At 38.6% G+C, this 16,932-nt stretch overlaps 2 protein-coding genes across 2 annotated transcripts; one reads left to right on the top strand and one right to left on the bottom strand.

Moving 5' to 3' along the window:
- The first annotated feature begins 1,088 nt into the window (after nt 1-1,088).
- On the top strand, nt 1,089-7,288 carry LOC103457577 (uncharacterized). Its single transcript, XM_008397837.2, has 3 exons — nt 1,089-1,214; nt 1,470-1,580; nt 4,801-7,288. Exons 1-3 carry the CDS (start codon nt 1,201-1,203, stop codon nt 5,930-5,932), a joined length of 1,257 nt encoding a protein of 418 aa, XP_008396059.1. The 5' UTR covers nt 1,089-1,200; the 3' UTR covers nt 5,933-7,288.
- On the bottom strand, nt 6,043-14,946 carry gata4 (GATA binding protein 4). The gene is made up of 6 exons (XM_008397836.2): nt 14,235-14,946; nt 10,407-10,573; nt 10,184-10,309; nt 9,283-9,364; nt 8,238-8,407; nt 6,043-8,113 (listed from the first exon to the last, which is right to left on the bottom strand). Exons 1-6 carry the CDS (start codon nt 14,752-14,754, stop codon nt 7,988-7,990), a joined length of 1,191 nt encoding a protein of 396 aa, XP_008396058.1. The 5' UTR covers nt 14,755-14,946; the 3' UTR covers nt 6,043-7,987.
- Nucleotides 14,947-16,932: the final 1,986 nt, after the last annotated feature.

Raw genomic sequence — 16,932 nt, 5'->3', positions numbered from 1 at the left:
ATTTAAGTCTTCGAGCTGCGATGTAAGACGCTGGTTCTGCTCTCGCTGTTGAATCGCTGCTACAGGTAGTAATATTTCACAGACGAAGCACCACTTCTGCTCCACCTGGTAGTGACTCTCACACCGAACCTCTGCTTAAAGCTGCAGCATCTAACCTAAAAAAATACATTTTACATACGTATTAAAACTTTCGCTGTCCTAACATGAGACGGATAATCTCTAAAAAATAATCGATCTCCTCCCTGCTCTACATAATTACTCCGCTCAGTCAGAAACAGCCACTCAGAACTGGCAGTAATCAGCTAGCCGCCATGCTATCAGGAAGTTTTCATTCAGTAACTCTGTATTGTTTATTGTAATGGATCCTGTATTTGCCTTTGAATGTAAAGTTTTATACTTGAACTTTTTGGCAATGTTGAGAAGTTTTATTTTGGCTCTTTGCATTATTTAGCCTCTTCAGAGCCTTCAAGTGTTTTCAGTCTGTTGAAGATAGTATTACCGATAGCATTACAATTTGCACAATGCCTGTTTTGTTTAGTTTTCCTCTTGGAAAGTTAGTTAGTTTTTGTCTAAATTAAGGTGAATTCATGGTTCCTTTTTCCACATAATTTTTTTTTAATGAAAAATAATTTTGAGGTTTCACTTTTAGGACAAAAAAAAATTCTCTTAAACTATTTAACAGCAAACAAAACTCACAATTGAATTTCTTAAAACCACATTAAATACCGCTGGATAGTCTTCGTGTGCAGCATTTACCTCAAGGCTTCAAAGCTGGATTGCAGCCAACCTTCATCATGAACATCCATTCATCATTGTGACTTGTCACGGTTTTATCTTCTCTTTACATTTTCTTTTTCTTTCATGAGGCATTTCTGTCCCCTTGAAAGAAAATGTACTCTTTTTGATTTACACTTTCTGCACAGCTGTGTGAACTATTCACCTTACTCCATAAAAACAAGGCCACCGTGCACAGATGATAACAGTGTGGTTGACACAAACTCACAGAGTGACTATAGAAACAGTTTGCGGGATGTTTTTGTGGGGCTGTGTGTGTGCATAAGAGGTGGAGCTTTGGGCTGGCAGAAGCAAAGCTATGAGCATAACTGTCACTTCATATAGCAGAAGTCCTGGAAGCAACTCAGCGTTCGCAAGCACCGAGATAACCTGAGAGTAGTACTTCTCGGCAGATGAAGAAGCAGCATGGACATTCCCCTGTGAGTAACCTCAATATCTGAGTTTAGGAAAACAATAGATCTATCTTCGTAATATTTATGCTGAAATAGCCCTTAACTCTTCTAATCTTGTCAGCCCACAGCCCTGTTGCCATAATTTAAGACCTTCTGAACATATTCTTCTCATCGGCTCTGTTCATCGAAATGATGTGTGTGTGTGTGTGTGTGTGTGTGTGTGTGTGTGTGTGTGTGTGTGTGTGTGTGTGTGTGTGTGTGTGTGTGTGTGTTTTCATCCAGGTTTGGTCGTAAGCGGCATCTGTTACTTGGATGTGATGATCAGCTTCCACTCCGTAGGAGAAAATGCTTGATGGACTGGTCAGAGTCAGCTGCGCATTCAGGCAGACTGATGTGAGTCCACGCTAATCTGAATATGTGGTGAAAAACTGTTGTCATTGTTCATTGTTTGTTGGACGGTGTGGTGTGTTTTTGTCAGGAAAAACATGATTTGTGAAACTTTCAGAAATGGACAGTTTACCACTCAAGTTAATTTAATTTAGTTTGAAAGTAGAAGAATTCAGTATGAAAGTAGAAGAATTCAGTATGACGTTATCGAAATCACGGGAGGTCAAAATCTAATGTTCCAGCTCTATAACTGTGGCATTCCCATCTAAAACCATCAGACTAAAAACTCCATATTATCTAATTGTAGAAATATTAAAATGTTTTCTTCCCTATTGATTTATAAATAATTTGGACATTCCTTGGCATAAGGAGATAATGGAAAAAAAGAAACAGTTTTATTTCTTTGAAATTATTTAAAATGGCTATGTTTAAGGCTACAGTATGTTTTTTTATTTATTTACTTCTGTCTTAAATAAGCTAACCTTAGCCTAAATGATTTAACTTGAGAATAACTTTTTGACTAAACCATTGCACAACTGTCTTCCCCCTCACCTTTAAATAAGTATAACAAAAACCATTTTGCAGACTTCATTTAGGCAGATGTTTTCACTTACGTCTGCTGCTCCGAGAGCGGAAGCGAGCTAAAGAAGTTTCTAAGATGTGGCCAAGGAGAGACATGGTTCCCTGCAATGATTTTATTTTTTTCGCCTTTCGTAATTTTACATCGTACAATGTATTTAATGGAGGCCTTAAGTGAGTGACCAAGCTAAGGTGGATGGAAAACATTTGTGGATGTCAGTTTTTACGTTTTAACACAAATTCCCGACTGGATTTAAGTCTGTGCTTGACTTAACCAGTCTGATGTGTGAATATGCTTTGATGTAAACATGTGGGTTTTCAAACCCTGGGAGCCATTTGCAAGGCGTGTTATGAGTTGTGTCAAATTTTCTTTTCCGATCCCATGTAGACAAAAGGTGGGCGCCAGTATTTGTTTACTTTTTTAGAGCCACATTTGGATGCATTTGTGTACTGAGGTCAGCTGCAAGCTTTCTTGAAACTTTATGTGTGATTATGCATCATAAACATGCACGTAAAAAAGCAGTCGGCATGATACAAACTGTCAACTAACTAATCATTTAGTGATCAAATAAAAAACAAAAAGGAGAAACTGATATTTACGTATAAAACACAAATAATAATGAAAGGCATTTATTAAATAAACTATGCAATCTCCATATTTAGAATGAAAGTTGTGGGACTAAATAAAATATTTGAAAAATAGAATCTATTCATTCTTTGTGTATTCCAAGTGCTTTTTTGTACAATTCAACAGAAACAGTATGTTGCTGTATTCTAAGGTTGAGACAGTTTTTTGAAATAAAGTCACTCTGTCATATTTTGTTTTTGGTTGATTGTAAGCACACATACAGAACAGCAGAAGTGTGGAAGTGATGATGAAAATATTAAATGAAGCGATGAGGAACAAAAAACAAAAAACTTACTAAATCTACAGGAGACCCTGATAGAAAATAAATCATAAATCCGAGGAATTTATGATTTATAAATTCATAAATTCCTCAAGGGGCAAAGAGCTCCTTGAGTCTGACGGAACCAACAAGGAGTGACTGAGAAAGAGGTGAATAAGTACTGCAGGTAGAGTGCTTGAACAAAGAGCTGAGCTGTTTGAGTAATAGGTTGCAGGTGTGAGGGGAGAGACCAAACAGCAAGAGAGAGAGAGAGACATGGCACAAGGGGTGAGGGAGAGTACACTGGGGAACAGGAAATACATTTAACACTAAAGAATAACTATACTGAATAAACAATTAAACTAGAGGGACTAAGAATAACTAGAACAAATAAACATAGTTAGAAACACTCAGAAGGACTGAACTAAAGAAGAGCTGAAACAAGATTAATCTAATCAAAAAACAGACTAGGGAACACGAAATGATGAAATAAACCAAATTCTAAAACAACTGAACAAACCGGGATCCAAATCAACTCAACAAAGTATACTGCTCAAAAAATAAAGGGAACACTTAAACAACACAATATAACTCCAAGTAAATCAAACTTCTGTGAAATCAAACTGTCCACTTAGGAAGCAACACTGATTGACCCGACGAGGGTCCTCGTTGTCAATCAGTGTTGCTTCCTAAGTGGGCAGTTTGATTTCACAGAAGTTTGATTTACTTGGAGTTATATTGTGTTGTTTAAGTGTTCCCTTTATTTTTTTCAGCAGTGTATTTTAAGTTGCATCCCTTTTTATTTTATGGAGGGTAACAGTAATACAATCTGCCCAAATTCTAATTAGCTTTAATTGTCACTACTTCCTGGTTTGTTTATTGCAGCAAATTATCTCCATAGTGAGAGTATCTTCAGGTGCTTAATGCATTCAGTTGTTTGATAAATCCTGTAGACTGTGATGCCTGCACAGTTTCAGGTGGTTGATCTTCAATCTTTTAGCCGTGTTGGTGTGAACTCCAAGTCTTTTCAAAATCTGTGAAGACAGTGAAAGGCATCTGGAGTATCTGTGGCGGTAAAGTAGTACGAAATAGGATCACTCAACACCGCGTGGGTGCTGAGTCATTGATAGAACCACACCCTAGTATTTTCAGCAGAAGGCAGGGTGTGCCTTCTCGTCATGCAGTAGAAAAACCTGCACATACAAATGCATGAAAACAAAAGATAACAGAAAAATAAATTTAAAAAACTGATAAATGCCAGGTAACTTCAGTTGTAGCAGCAGGTTACCATTCTTTCCTAAAATAGCCATTTGGCTCATAACAAAAACTCTCCCTCTGGTTTTTGTGATGAAGTTTGTTCCATAATTTTCTCTAATGTACCTCAGTTGCCTTTATAGGTTTGTTTACGCTGAAATTAATTTGCACACAGCTGGACCGTGTTTTTCTTATTAGGAGACAGTTGGATGAGTTGGATTTTATTTTTGATTTATTTGGATAAACTGGACCAAATTACATGTGAATGCCTACTGCTCTTTTTAGATCTTGAACAATCATCTTTAATCTGAAATTGAGTTTTCTTCTTCAATGTTTAATTGGCAACTTAGGGGACACAAAATGGTTTGATGTAAGTAAAAAAAACAAAAAACAGATGGCACCCAAAGAAGGAACACTCTCACTAACTCAGCAAGAAAAATATGTTGACAAATAAGCTTCAGGCCAACTGACAAAATGGTTGAATAAATTACTATTTTGATTTTCAGGACAAGCAGTTCTTCCACTTGGTTGTTCGACGCGTGTGTGAACAGGTGGAAGAACAATCACCAGAACACATTGGAGCTACTGGAGTTGACGCGGCTCTGGGCCAACACCGAAAGTTCTGTGCAGAAAGTTTTAGAGCGACTCAAAGCCAAACGGGGCGACGTCTTCCTAGACCACGTGGTGAACGGCAAGTTTCTAGCCTTTCACAAAGACATCACGGATGAATATGGCATGGAAGACAAGCAGCATTCGTGGGCGGTCATCGAAAAACAGGAAGAGGTCGTCATGTATGGGCCTTATTATCCTAACTACAACAGCGGAGAACACAGTGAGGACGTTGTCATTACACAAACTCAAGAGCTTCTGGAGGCAGAGGACTTTCCTCAAGGCTGGACAGTGTATATTTTCACCATGAACAGTCCATGTTTGGCAAGAAATTCGGACCCATGCATGCTAAACCTCGTACGTAGGGCCCGGGGCTGGTGGAGCATGTTTGCAGTAAAGACTTACATTGGCTATGTGAGAAGTTGGGGCTTTAAAGGAAACAAAGAAAATGTTTTTAAGGAAGTCAATTACAGACAAGTGGAAATTATTTCTCAAAGTGTGGACTATGGGAGCTACGTCGAATCAGTTGATAAGATCGATGATCTCAGTCCTTTGTGTGAAACTGTGTTTTTTGTTGCTAAGGACTTACTGAAAGGTGAGAAGCTCAACTTCCCTTTGGTAACCACAGAAGAAAAACAGGAACAGAAGAGTTACTTCAAAAATATGAACGGTATTCTTGAGTCCAAACAGGAAGAGGAGAAGAAACTCCTCATAAAGGAGCTGAATGCACTTGCGGAAGCAGCAGAGACCCTGCTTTTAGGTGAAAATCAAGTCTTAGAGGAACATTTGGAGAAAGGAAAAGTGTTTTCACTCAGTTACACTTTCAGCTCAGAGGTATGTGAAGGCCTCCAGGAAGAAATGAGAGTCAGGTTTCAACAGTGCTGGAGGGAGACAGTACAGGACAGGTGTGCGGAGTTTGTCAGGGAAAAGCTGACTGATGAGTTTAATCAACTCACTGTTCGGCTTTTTGTCGAGGACATTCACAGGCTTACTCAAGCATATTTGCAAATCGGAAAATTGAAGTTTTAAGATTCAAATCCTTAGTAAAACTGAGGGTTTGGAAAGATTATGGGAATAGTAGCGTTAGGAATCCCCTGTCATGCATTGAAAACTATCAAAAATCTCGCCCGTCACTTATATTACGTCAAAATGCTTTCTCTTTATTACATTTGCGTACAGTATATCACAAATAACAGAGTACATGATTATAGTGGAGTGATGTTTTTACAGAAGCTTGTACATTTCTCATTCTTGTAATTACATATGGTAGTATCCCACATTTACACTGGTTATCTCTCGTTAGCAGCCGATTAGAAAGCATTGCAAATATTCTATACAGTTTTACCCATCAATAACCATATTATATAGGACGTGAATTTTAATGTAGATTCCCACAAACATTTCAAAGGCCCCGTGTGCTACTGCCTAGAAGATGTCGATCTGATCCTAAGCCAGCAGAGGGCGCTGTGTGCCTGCTGTCACGCTCTCATTAGGTAGTTTGTCTTTGTAACTTTTTCAGACGTGACGTACAATTAAGGAATTACAGCCAATGAGCCACGACGGAGGAGTTCTTGTTGCACTAAACTGTAGATCACTTTCGCTGAGGTAATACTTAGGGTGAGGAGTGACGGATGAGACAGACTAGGAGGAATTTACAGGAATAGTTTGTATTCATTTATTTTGCCTCGGTTGTTTTGCTGAGTGTTTCACAATTTCTAACTGATTTTTTTTTTCCTTTTAAAAGACTTTTAGGTCTTCTTGGATGCTGTGCATCTTAGAGGATTTTTGCTGTTACTTCTTTACTTGTAAACAATTGTTATGATGCATAGCCGTAGCTACTGTTTTCCTGATAGGTGAGCCAGGGTTCCTCCTCTGTTGAAAAGACTTAAAAACTGTGACCTTTGCTTTTATAATTACCAAGGTCTGGCTGTGAAATCAAATAGAGTAAGGAATACATTTGTTTTTCCAGACTTTTTTTTCTTGCTTCATACTCTAAAGAATAAAAATCTGTTAATGCTTAACAAATGCAATTTACTTTAGTTATTTATATTTGAACGATGTATTTTAACTTTGATTTACCACCTCTGAACTTGAATTTAACATTTTATCCATGACTGAACACACATTTTTTCAAACATTTAAAGACATATTTTGCAACTTTTTTGTTGTATTCAAAACAATTTCTGGTTTAATGAAATTGTTACTGTGGGTCTGAAGGAATATTCTTAGTCATATCCGAGAGTCCTTGCAAATCCAAGAATTATTTATTTTACTCCAGACCTGAGTGAAGCTGTGAAACATCCGTACTCCACATTCCGAAAAAGTTGACTTCAACATTTTTTTTTTGTTTTATTTGTAGAATCTAAAGGAAACATGACCCTTAGAGACAAATGTCAACTGTAAAAGTTGCTACCCTTTTTATCAGTTAAAACAATTTCAGGCTATCTATATGATTGTTGAGGTTAATTATCTGTCCAAGTCTATGTTTTCTTTTTTTTTTTTAGTATATAAAATCTTAAATGCTTTCATGTCATCTGCTGCCAATGCAACATTATACTAATTTATCATTAGCACAGTCTCCCAGATGGATCATTTGAAAGTTTGCCAGGAATTAAATATTCTTCTTCTACTATTTTCCTGTAAAATGACCCTGATAACACTTGGTGTAGCACCTCTGTGGTGTAACCTTTGTCACAAAGTTGTCCACTTATGATCTGTTTTTGTGTTTTGGATGTCCATAACATCCAGAGAAAAATGTCCAAAGGCAATACTTACACTTAAGTCTCTCATGTTTCTCATAATTGCCATGTACTGTTTCAGTATCTTTAAGGCAGCTTGTGCTTCCATACTGGCTTTGTAGTAGGAAAAGGTTTGAGTTCGAAAAATGTTCCTTTATAATCCCAGTTTAACTGTACTTAGTCCGACTTCGGTGTCTTCTCATCATGTTTTGGTGTGCAGTCATGACACTGATGCCACCGACTGGAGAAAACGGTACAGCTAGCAGTTCCTGGAGAGTTTTGTTAGGATGCTGTACATAGGTAGTTTTTTTTTGTTTTTTTTTTGAGATGCAGAGCTGTAGGTCTCCTAAGCCATGATTAGGTTGTTCCAAGGCTCTGTTTTGGAGCTGGAGGACCCACCGTGTCCACCTGGAGACATCTTCAGAGGAATGGCGCCTCCCTGGGCTGCCATGTAGGCGGGTAGGGCTGAAATCTGAGGAGAAGCATACAGATGGTGAGAAACATTTGATAGATTGAGAATCATATCAGAGTCTGCTTGGCAGTGTTGTCTCTCTCTGGCCAAAAGCGGTTGTCACGTAGTTGTCAAAGTGGCTTACTTGTGTGTGCGGGCCGTGGTGTGTGTACAAGTTGTGATTTTCTGGCTCTGTCTTTATCTGGCGAGGCTCCACTGCGGTGCTGGAGGTGGATGTTGTGGAGGAAGAGGAGGAGGAGGAGGAGCGGGGAGTGCTGCTTGGAGTAACTGGAGCCCCCTCAGTGCCTGGAGGTCCTACAGAGCACAGCAGAACTGTGAATGTGATTCGTATCTACAACTGCTTGCTCTTGAGTTTCTCACTGTGTGAAATCAAAACTAGTCTAAAATATTTCGGTTGTAGATCAGTGAGGATGATCTAAACAGTGATTTCTGTTAGCTAAATGTAATAAGAATTATTTAGAGAACTATTTAGTTATTTCTTCTAGTTAGAAATCATTGCGATAACCCTGTGTATGCGTGGGTTTTCTCCGGGTACTCCGGTTTCCTCCCACAATCCAAAAACATGACTGTCAGGTTAATTGGCCTCTCCAAATTGCCCCTAGGTGTGAGTGTGTGTGTGCATGGTTGTTTGTCCTGTGTGTCTCTGTGTTGCCCTGCGACAGACTGGCGACCTGTCCAGGGTGTACCCCGCCTCTCGCCCGGAACGTTAGCTGGAGATGGGCACCAGCAACCCTCCCAACCCCACTGAGGGACAAGGGTGAAAGAAAATGGATGGATGGATGGATGGAGTTCAGCAGAAATGCAGTTGCACCAGGTATTTGCTGATTGCTGCTGGCTAGTCTGGAGGACTCTCCAGGAACTTCTGGCTTCACCGTTTTCTCCAATCAGTGGCGTCAGTGTTATAACTGCACATCAAGACACTTTGAGAAGAGACCAGCTTGGGACAATGTACAGAAAATGTCTGGTAATCCTAACTGACCAAAAACATGAAAATTTAGTCTGGTTCGAATTTAGAAAAATGCCTGTCTGTCTTTTTACACAGGCTTAGTTAACAACTGGTGTAAACTGTATAACCTCTAAAAAGTACCGTGATCTCAGACAGGATATAGCAGCTCGTTAGTTTATTTTTGGTGAAGTCTCAAATCAGTCCTTGTGTGTTTGAAGCTAACCTGTTTGGGACTTGTTTAGGTTCTTAGGTTTGCGTTTGCGGGTCTGGATCCCCTCTTTCTTCATAGCAAGAGGCCGGGGGACCTGAAGAGACGAGAAGAGACAGAATGAATTTGTCTATACAGAGCATTCTTGCAAATCCTTAAAATAATTTGTAGATTTTACATACAGTGTCTGGCAATGGCATTCTTACCCAGTGAACCAATATTTTGTCACTTTACTCCACAAACATCAGTTATTGTGTAGAGATTTTATCTGACTAAGCAACATAAAGTCAACCCTCTTGAATAAAGAACCATCTTTCATTGTGGACATAAATGTGATATATACCATCAAGTTTTTGACAGCATGTCTTAACCAGCTTTCCACAATTGCACATCAAAACAGTACAATATTTTCCCTTTGTTTATTGCAAAGAAGTTCAAGCTCAGGAAAAAAAATAAAGACAAGTATCTCCAGAGCTTGATCTGATCCCACCATGTTTCACCATGGGAATGGTTATGACCAGAGTAATGGACAGTTTTCTATTGCTCACAGTGTTTTTTCCTTAAGGCCAAAAAAAACTGATAAGAACTCTTCTTCTGTATGTTTGTTTTTCTACTTAATAGTCAGTTGGCTTGCAGACATAGTTGGCTGCAATAGAATTTAATATCAGCGTAAACAGGGTTGAAAACAAACCAGACTTTTAAAAGTATTATGGGTGAAACCGTTTGAAAAGCCTTTTCCATCCGCTTCAAAATGATGCACTACTTTCTGTTAGTCTGTCCTATAAAATCCAGACGAATACCTTTCAGTTTAGGTTGTAAAATGACAAAGTGTGGAAAAGCATGGCAATGAAAGGCATTATGTTTTTTTTGTTGTTGTTGTTTTTTTCCCCCATTATTATCAATGTGCTCCTCTTACCCCGTGGAGTTTCATGTAGAGCCCACAGGCGTTGCAGACGGGTTCTCCCTCTGCGTTTCGTCGCCACAGGGTGGTGGTGGTGGTATGACAGTTTGTGCAGGACAGGCCCACCCTCCTCGAGGCAGACTGCAACAGGCAAGACGCGTCACTCATCAAACAAAGATAAAGAGGGAAAATGAGCGAGGAGATGAAGGTGAAGAGCATTCATTCGGTGATCACCCACCAGCCGTCTCTGGGGTTTAATGAGCGGCCTGTTGATGCCGTTCATCTTGTGGTACAGGCCGCATGCGTTGCACAGGTAGTGGCCGGTGCCATCGCGCCTCCAGAGGGGAGTTGACATTGCACCGCAGTTCACACATTCTCGTCCCTCAGCAAAGTCATCAAACAAATCTGAAGGGACGTTAAAAAGATAATGTGAGTCGGAAAGGTTGTTTTTTAGGGCGGTGGCAGGGGGAAAGGCAGGTATCGCAGTGGCATACATAGACCAGTAGGAGGCATCTCTATGCCCCCCCACATAGCAGCAGCCTGAATGGAATCCCTCCTTATCACAGCTCCCCTTAAGATAAAAACCTGGCTGGAAATAGAGATGGTATATAGAGCTCCATCAAATTCAAACGTCCATCACATCTCCTTCTCCCTGGGCCTCTCAGATAGCCAAACATCTGATAAATGTAATCTCCAGCCTCTCATTTGCCAAATAACAGAGTGTCTCCCAGGAACCACTTAGCCATTTAGAAAAAGGAGACATCAATTTGCAGAGCGGAGGAGACAGCTTGGATTTTCTCTCCTCGCATCGCCTTCATACTACCAGCAAGAACACTTTGATGTGTTGCAGAAATTAGCACGACAGTGAATTTTAAACCACATTTAAACCACTACAAAAAGGCTTTTTAACTGCACACTTCAAGGTGCATTATTGCCCCTCCTTCAGATAGCATAAATCAGGCCTGTATCTATCCCTCCCTCCTCTGGCTGTGCAGCAGAGCTTGTACGAGGGGCCTCCTCAAGGCTGAGAGCCAAAGCATAGCCGGCAGGGCGAGTTAACCTTGGGCTATAGGCAGCACATGTAGCCAACACAACAGTGCGAAAACAGAACAATGCACAGCAGAAATCCTCTATCTGAATGGATGCCTTTTTGTATTTGATAGCGTGCGTGTCAGAGAGCGTCTTTATCAGGTCTCAGCTTAAAAACATCCACACAAACACTTCAGGAGGCCAAAGGTGAAAGTGGAAATAAACAGCTACACAGAGTGTTACAGAGTAGAAGTTACTGCCATGCAGACAAATTACTGAGTGTGAGTTCCATTAAAAGTTCTGAAAATCTCACTCTGATGAACCTTAGACTGGAAATAAATGATGCCAATTATAAATTGGGGGGGAAAAAAGACCTCAAATATTTTTACTAGGTTTATGCAGCCAACATTTTTTTTTTTTTTTTACATTTTTGGTTAATATTTAAACAGCAAAATCAACTTTCTTATGTTGAATTATACATTAACAAGAGTTAAATTGAGTTCTGAGAAGCTTCTCCTTCAATTTTAAAATGTTGTTTTATAATTTTTTTAAGTTGATATGTTATTATTTTTCAAGAAAGAATAAAAACATCTCTGAACAACCAGAATGGGTGATTTGAATAATTTCTTATCTTGTGCTTCAGCCATGAAAATCTACAATAAAACATACAATATTTTTCAATAATACAAACCAAGTCTTTAGGTGTTTAGGTGTGCAGAGAAAATATTTCTAACTCTGTTTACTCATTACTCAATAATAATCACAATAATAATAACAGTAATATTGCCATTAATACATAATAGGAAGAAGTTGTTAGTCTTGTCTCTTTTTATTATTTTACTTTCATATAAATGTAAATAATTGGACATAGTCAATATGTGAAGATTGCTTATTATAATTTATTTATTATGTAATTTGATTTGCTTTATTTTCATTTTAACTTGGATGAAATAAAAAGACACAACAATGAATAACAACAGCACCACATGTTTTTCCCTATTTTTTTCTTTTTATATATATTTTAAGAATAATACAGAGCATCTATATTGTATCTTTAAACACTCTCAACTAAATCTCATTTGAGGATGACATAGCTTTGATAATAAAATTAGTTGGGTTTTTTTTAATATAATAACGTCCTAAATAAAGTCTGTGTTAAGTGCTTCTGAAACAAAAAAGACATCGGAAGCAAATTTTAGATCAAATATTTAAAGATTCCTTTGAAAAGCAATTATTTAGTGCTTTTAATATGAAAGGTGCTTTATCGTTTTTACATCAAAGTATATACTTTATTTCAGTATTTCAAGGAACAGAGAAATAGACATATATTGTTCCATGCAAAGGTCACTGAATTCATTTACTTCCATGTTTACCCAACAGATAGTCTTTTTCTTTCTCTCTTTTCTCCCCTGAACACCAAGCTTCCTGCTGAATGTTGTTCATTCAGCCTGAGATTTGATGTCATTTGTTGTGACTGAAACATCAATGTATGCCGGTGGGCGTGTGTGTGGGGGGAGCAATCTGCAAAGAAAACAAGATTGCCATTTTTTATTTTTTTTTTTATTCATTTATTTATTTATTTTTTACGAGTGTGAGTGTAATGAGATGGACGGTTCAGAATGGATCAATGTTGATTTTTTTTCTCTCTCTCTTTAAGCTCACGTAGATGGAAACTTAAATAATCCTAAATCACTTATTTAATCACTAACAGACAGTATAGAGCAAATACGATCCAGAAAGGAATGATGTGATCAGGAGCTGCAGTGGATCATAATATTAGCAGATGCTTTAAAGAGTTACTCAATGCCGCCAATGAGGTTTTGAGTTAGCCAACACTGAGCTGGAACTGAAGCAAAACAGCAGTGAAACAGATACATGGGAATAATTTCCCCCCTTATTGTAACACAACGGCGGGGAAGAAATAAAACAGCAAAAAACGAAGTGTAAAGAAGATCAGATATTAAAACCTGGCAACACCAATTGAACAGTGTCATCTCTGTCGTACAGCACACTCCACAAGCTCACCCAGCGCAAAATAGGAAATAAAATGCTTTATTTTTGAACATTCTCAAAGCTTAAAATAAAAGTTTACATAAAATTATTAGTTATAGTTTCATGTCTATTCTCTTCACTTTCTAATCGGCCTGATGTGATCTGAAATGTCACATCAAATAAAATCCACAAAACCCTAAACTCCTCAAGCAGCGACTCGTCAGCCTCGTTTAATGTTGCTTTTAAAAAAGATTCTGAGAATTATGTCTGCTACGTTTAATAAGCCATTCAGGTGCACCCCTTTGCTCTGCAAATGAAAGTTTTATATTCAGAGCTATTTTTCAATATCATGTCCAGTATTTTTAATGCGTGGGGGAAAAAAAACTTATCTGTACTACACATATATTTAATGCACGCATTAAAATGTTAATTTTGCTGCACAGTCTCCGTATCGTTTTTAGTTTGTCGTCATTTTTAATTGCAAGTTTCTTTGCTCAATTGAATTTTTTTTCAAACTCTTTTTTTTTATCAATTACAGCGACCATCATTTGTTGTATTACATTTTATATTAATCAGTCAGTCGTTTTTTTTTTCATAGCAATAACTGAACGGTAGTATCTCATTGCTTCCTTTATGAAAAAAATATTTCTGTATAAGAGTCAATAATCAAAATAGATTTAAATTTCTAAATGTTTTTTTCTGCTTTGTTTAGTTTTACATATTGTTCTTTAACTAATTTATACGAAAAGTCCATATTTATATGTGGGAATAAAAGAAACGTTTAACAAAACGTATAGATTTAAAGTAATTTTTGACCATAAATTATATTTTGTTTTTAAATTGATAGTGTTTCTTGTGAAACACAAAATGTACAAAATATATTTTAATTAAAACTTTATTATTTTGCGGGGGTGGGGGAGGCAGCAGGGTTGTTTATTTATTTTTTCACATTAAAAAGCCCTTAAAAACATCAACATTCAAAATATGTCCGTACAATTTTTTTTATTATTTAAATATATTGTTATGGTATTTTTCTGGTGCTCACCTATGTTTGGGTGCCGCGTCGTGCCAGGAGAAGCGCCGGTCTGTAGACCGTGCAGCACCGGACTGTCGAAGGGGGACGCCGGCCACGTTCCTCCGACGTTAGGGCTCATGTAGGCCGAATAGGGACTGGGGTACGAGCCGCCGAGGCCCCGCGGACCATAGTGCTCCCTTCCGTTGGCAGAGATGTTCAGCGGGCTGGTGTAAGAGACCGCCTCCCTGGCCGTGGCCACACCGGACGATAGCGGCGGACTGGTGGAGAAGGAGAAGCGCGGAGACACCGGGGAGTGGTTGTAGGAGGGCACCGGGTCTGCACCCGGCTGCGCCCAGACGGAGTGGCTCGAAACCGGGCTGCCCTGCTGCGAAGCGCCGGGCGTCTGGAGGTAAGGCAGCGCGGAGATCATCGGGGTGACGACCCGGGTGGTGGGCACGTAAACCGGGGAGGTGGCCGCCGAGGCGTTGTGGAGAAAGCCGGCCTCATAGGAAGAGGATCCGTGGTTGGTAGTCATAATGCCCTGATACATATCCCCACCTGGAGCTGGTCATCCGTGGAGGTAAATCTGGAGAAGCCTGCAAATCACCGCAAGGCTCGCTATCTGGCTTATTAACGCCCCTGTCCTGGTTCAGATCTGATCTGCTGAGGTCCAGCGGAGCGACCGCATTATTGAGAAAATTAAAATCGGTCTGAAGGCAGGAAGACGATAGGCTGCATGAGAGAGGAGGAGGAGGTGGAGGAAGAGACTATCCAACTAAATCAAGATCCAGCTGTTATCTGCCCCCTCTCTGTCTCTCTCTCTCTCTTTCTCACTCAAACACATACTTTTAGCCAAATTATGCTCATTCATGCCACATTTTTCCCCTTATTGCGCGGTAATGATTTCCCTCTGTTATTTATTTATTGATTTATTACTTTATTCGTGTTAAGGTTTTGTTCAGATATAAGGGTCTTCTTAAACTTCCAATTCCCCTTCTTAATATCTAACATACTTCGAGTTTCTATTGTCAAAGTTTTTTACAACAATTTTTTTTAAAAATGAAGGAATTTAGAAAACGAAGTACAGTATTTTTTCTTGATGTTTGTGAGAATTTGTATCAAATAGCAAGTTACATTACAAATGTTTAAATTTGTATAAAAAAAAAGAAAAAGAAAAGTGATTTCTTGCATATTTTCTGCCTCATATTCGCCTATCTCTCCCTCGAGGTGGATGGGATGTTTATTTATTTATTTATTTATTTATTTATTTAGTCGTTCTTTGATTAGCATTTTTTTTAAAACTTTAAATATTTTGAGCAAAAAGTAACGGACTAAATATTTTTGGGGGATCAGAAAAAGATGAAGAAATGCGTTTGTTTTTAAACTATGACCAACATTTTTTAATCTTACTTGTTGTGACCGAAATATCAGTAAAGTTTGGTTTTCTGCGATTTTGCGCGGATGTAATTTTTTTTTTTATATCAGCAATAAGATCGGCGGATTTTTGTGTTTGTTGTCTAAATAGATACAACATAATATGATGGGGGATTATATCTTTCTTCGATTTTCTAAATTCTGAAACTGATCTAAATCTTTCGTTCGTTCGTTACAGACCTATTTGACATTGAGCTCATCTTTTTGTCCGAAAAACGGACATATTTTTGGACTACCCTTTAGAAGTTATTGAAATCAGTAATGTCGTACGTTGAAATTTGTAACACGTTGTTATAGAGTTAAACAAAGGAGTAATTCCGTAATCGCGTGTCTTCAAATCTATTATTCACTCAAAGACAAAAATTCCCAAAGCCTATAACTGCTTTGTTAATAATTTATATTTAGCAAAATAAACAGACATTATCAGTAATCCAGTCGATTTAAAACCTTTAATTTTGCTTGGAAGTGACAGATTTGGAGAGAGGCCACGCGTGATCCCTTCTCTCTTCATGTCACTATGAAGAATGGCGCTGTTGTAGTCGGAAGTGTCCGGCGGCGGCTGCTGCCCTTATGAGGACAGATTTATACCTGTCATCGACACCAGAAAACGTAAACACACGGGGCCATTTCATTGTGCGGCCACTTCCCGCTGACAGCCTCATACTGAGTTATGGAACCGCTACGGAGGCCTGTAGAGTCCCGCATGGTGTTTCTCTTACAGTGTGTGTGTCGGACTGAATGGATCAACGCCAGAAAACAATGGGGGGCGGGTGGGGGAACACACACACCAATTAATGCTCCGCGTCGTTGAAAAACACTTAAGATTGTTTACAGCGTGGTGAACGCATTGCGCAGTAAAAGTAAAAGTCCTGCTTTCATTAAAGTGTAATCATTAAAAATTTTAGAATAAACAAAGATGCTGTGAATAAAGTTGAAAAATCTATCTATCTATCTATCTATCTATCTATCTATCTATCTATCTATCTATCTATCTATCTATCTATCTATCTATCTATCTATCTATCTATCTATCNCTATCTATCTATCTATCTATCTATCTATCTATCTATCTATCTATCTATCTATCTATCTATCTATCTATCTATCTATCTATCTATCTATCTATCTAAACTATGAATATCAGTCCATATGTATTTCAGTATTGATTCAATCAATCCGCCCTTTCCTGTAGGAGCAAAAGGCGAACAGGGCAATATTGCCTCCGTGGAAATGGGTAACTGCCATCAATGTGTAAACTGCAGGCTGATAACACCAGCACCAATTGCTGACTAAT

The sequence above is a fragment of the Poecilia reticulata genome, linkage group LG21 (genome assembly GCF_000633615.1).
Source record: "Poecilia reticulata strain Guanapo linkage group LG21, Guppy_female_1.0+MT, whole genome shotgun sequence".
In the NCBI taxonomy this organism is placed as follows: Eukaryota; Metazoa; Chordata; class Actinopteri; order Cyprinodontiformes; family Poeciliidae; genus Poecilia; species Poecilia reticulata.
Note: the sequence above shows the minus strand (reverse complement) of the source record. Positions and strands in the feature narration are given on the sequence as shown.

Bases quoted from the DNA above. Each gene is read 5' to 3' on its own strand.
- LOC103457577 (XM_008397837.2), top strand. The intron at 1,581-4,800 runs GTGAGTCCACGC...TTTGATTTTCAG, and splicing joins GCGCATTCAGGCAGACTGAT to GACAAGCAGTTCTTCCACTT.
- gata4 (XM_008397836.2), bottom strand. From the start codon at position 14,754: ATGTATCAGGGCATTATGACTACCAACCACGGATCCTCTTCCTATGAG. The intron at 9,365-10,183 runs GTAAGAGGAGCA...TCGTCTCTTCAG, and splicing joins TCTACATGAAACTCCACGGG to GTCCCCCGGCCTCTTGCTAT. The intron at 8,114-8,237 runs GTAAGCCACTTT...GCTTCTCCTCAG, and splicing joins ACCACGGCCCGCACACACAA to ATTTCAGCCCTACCCGCCTA.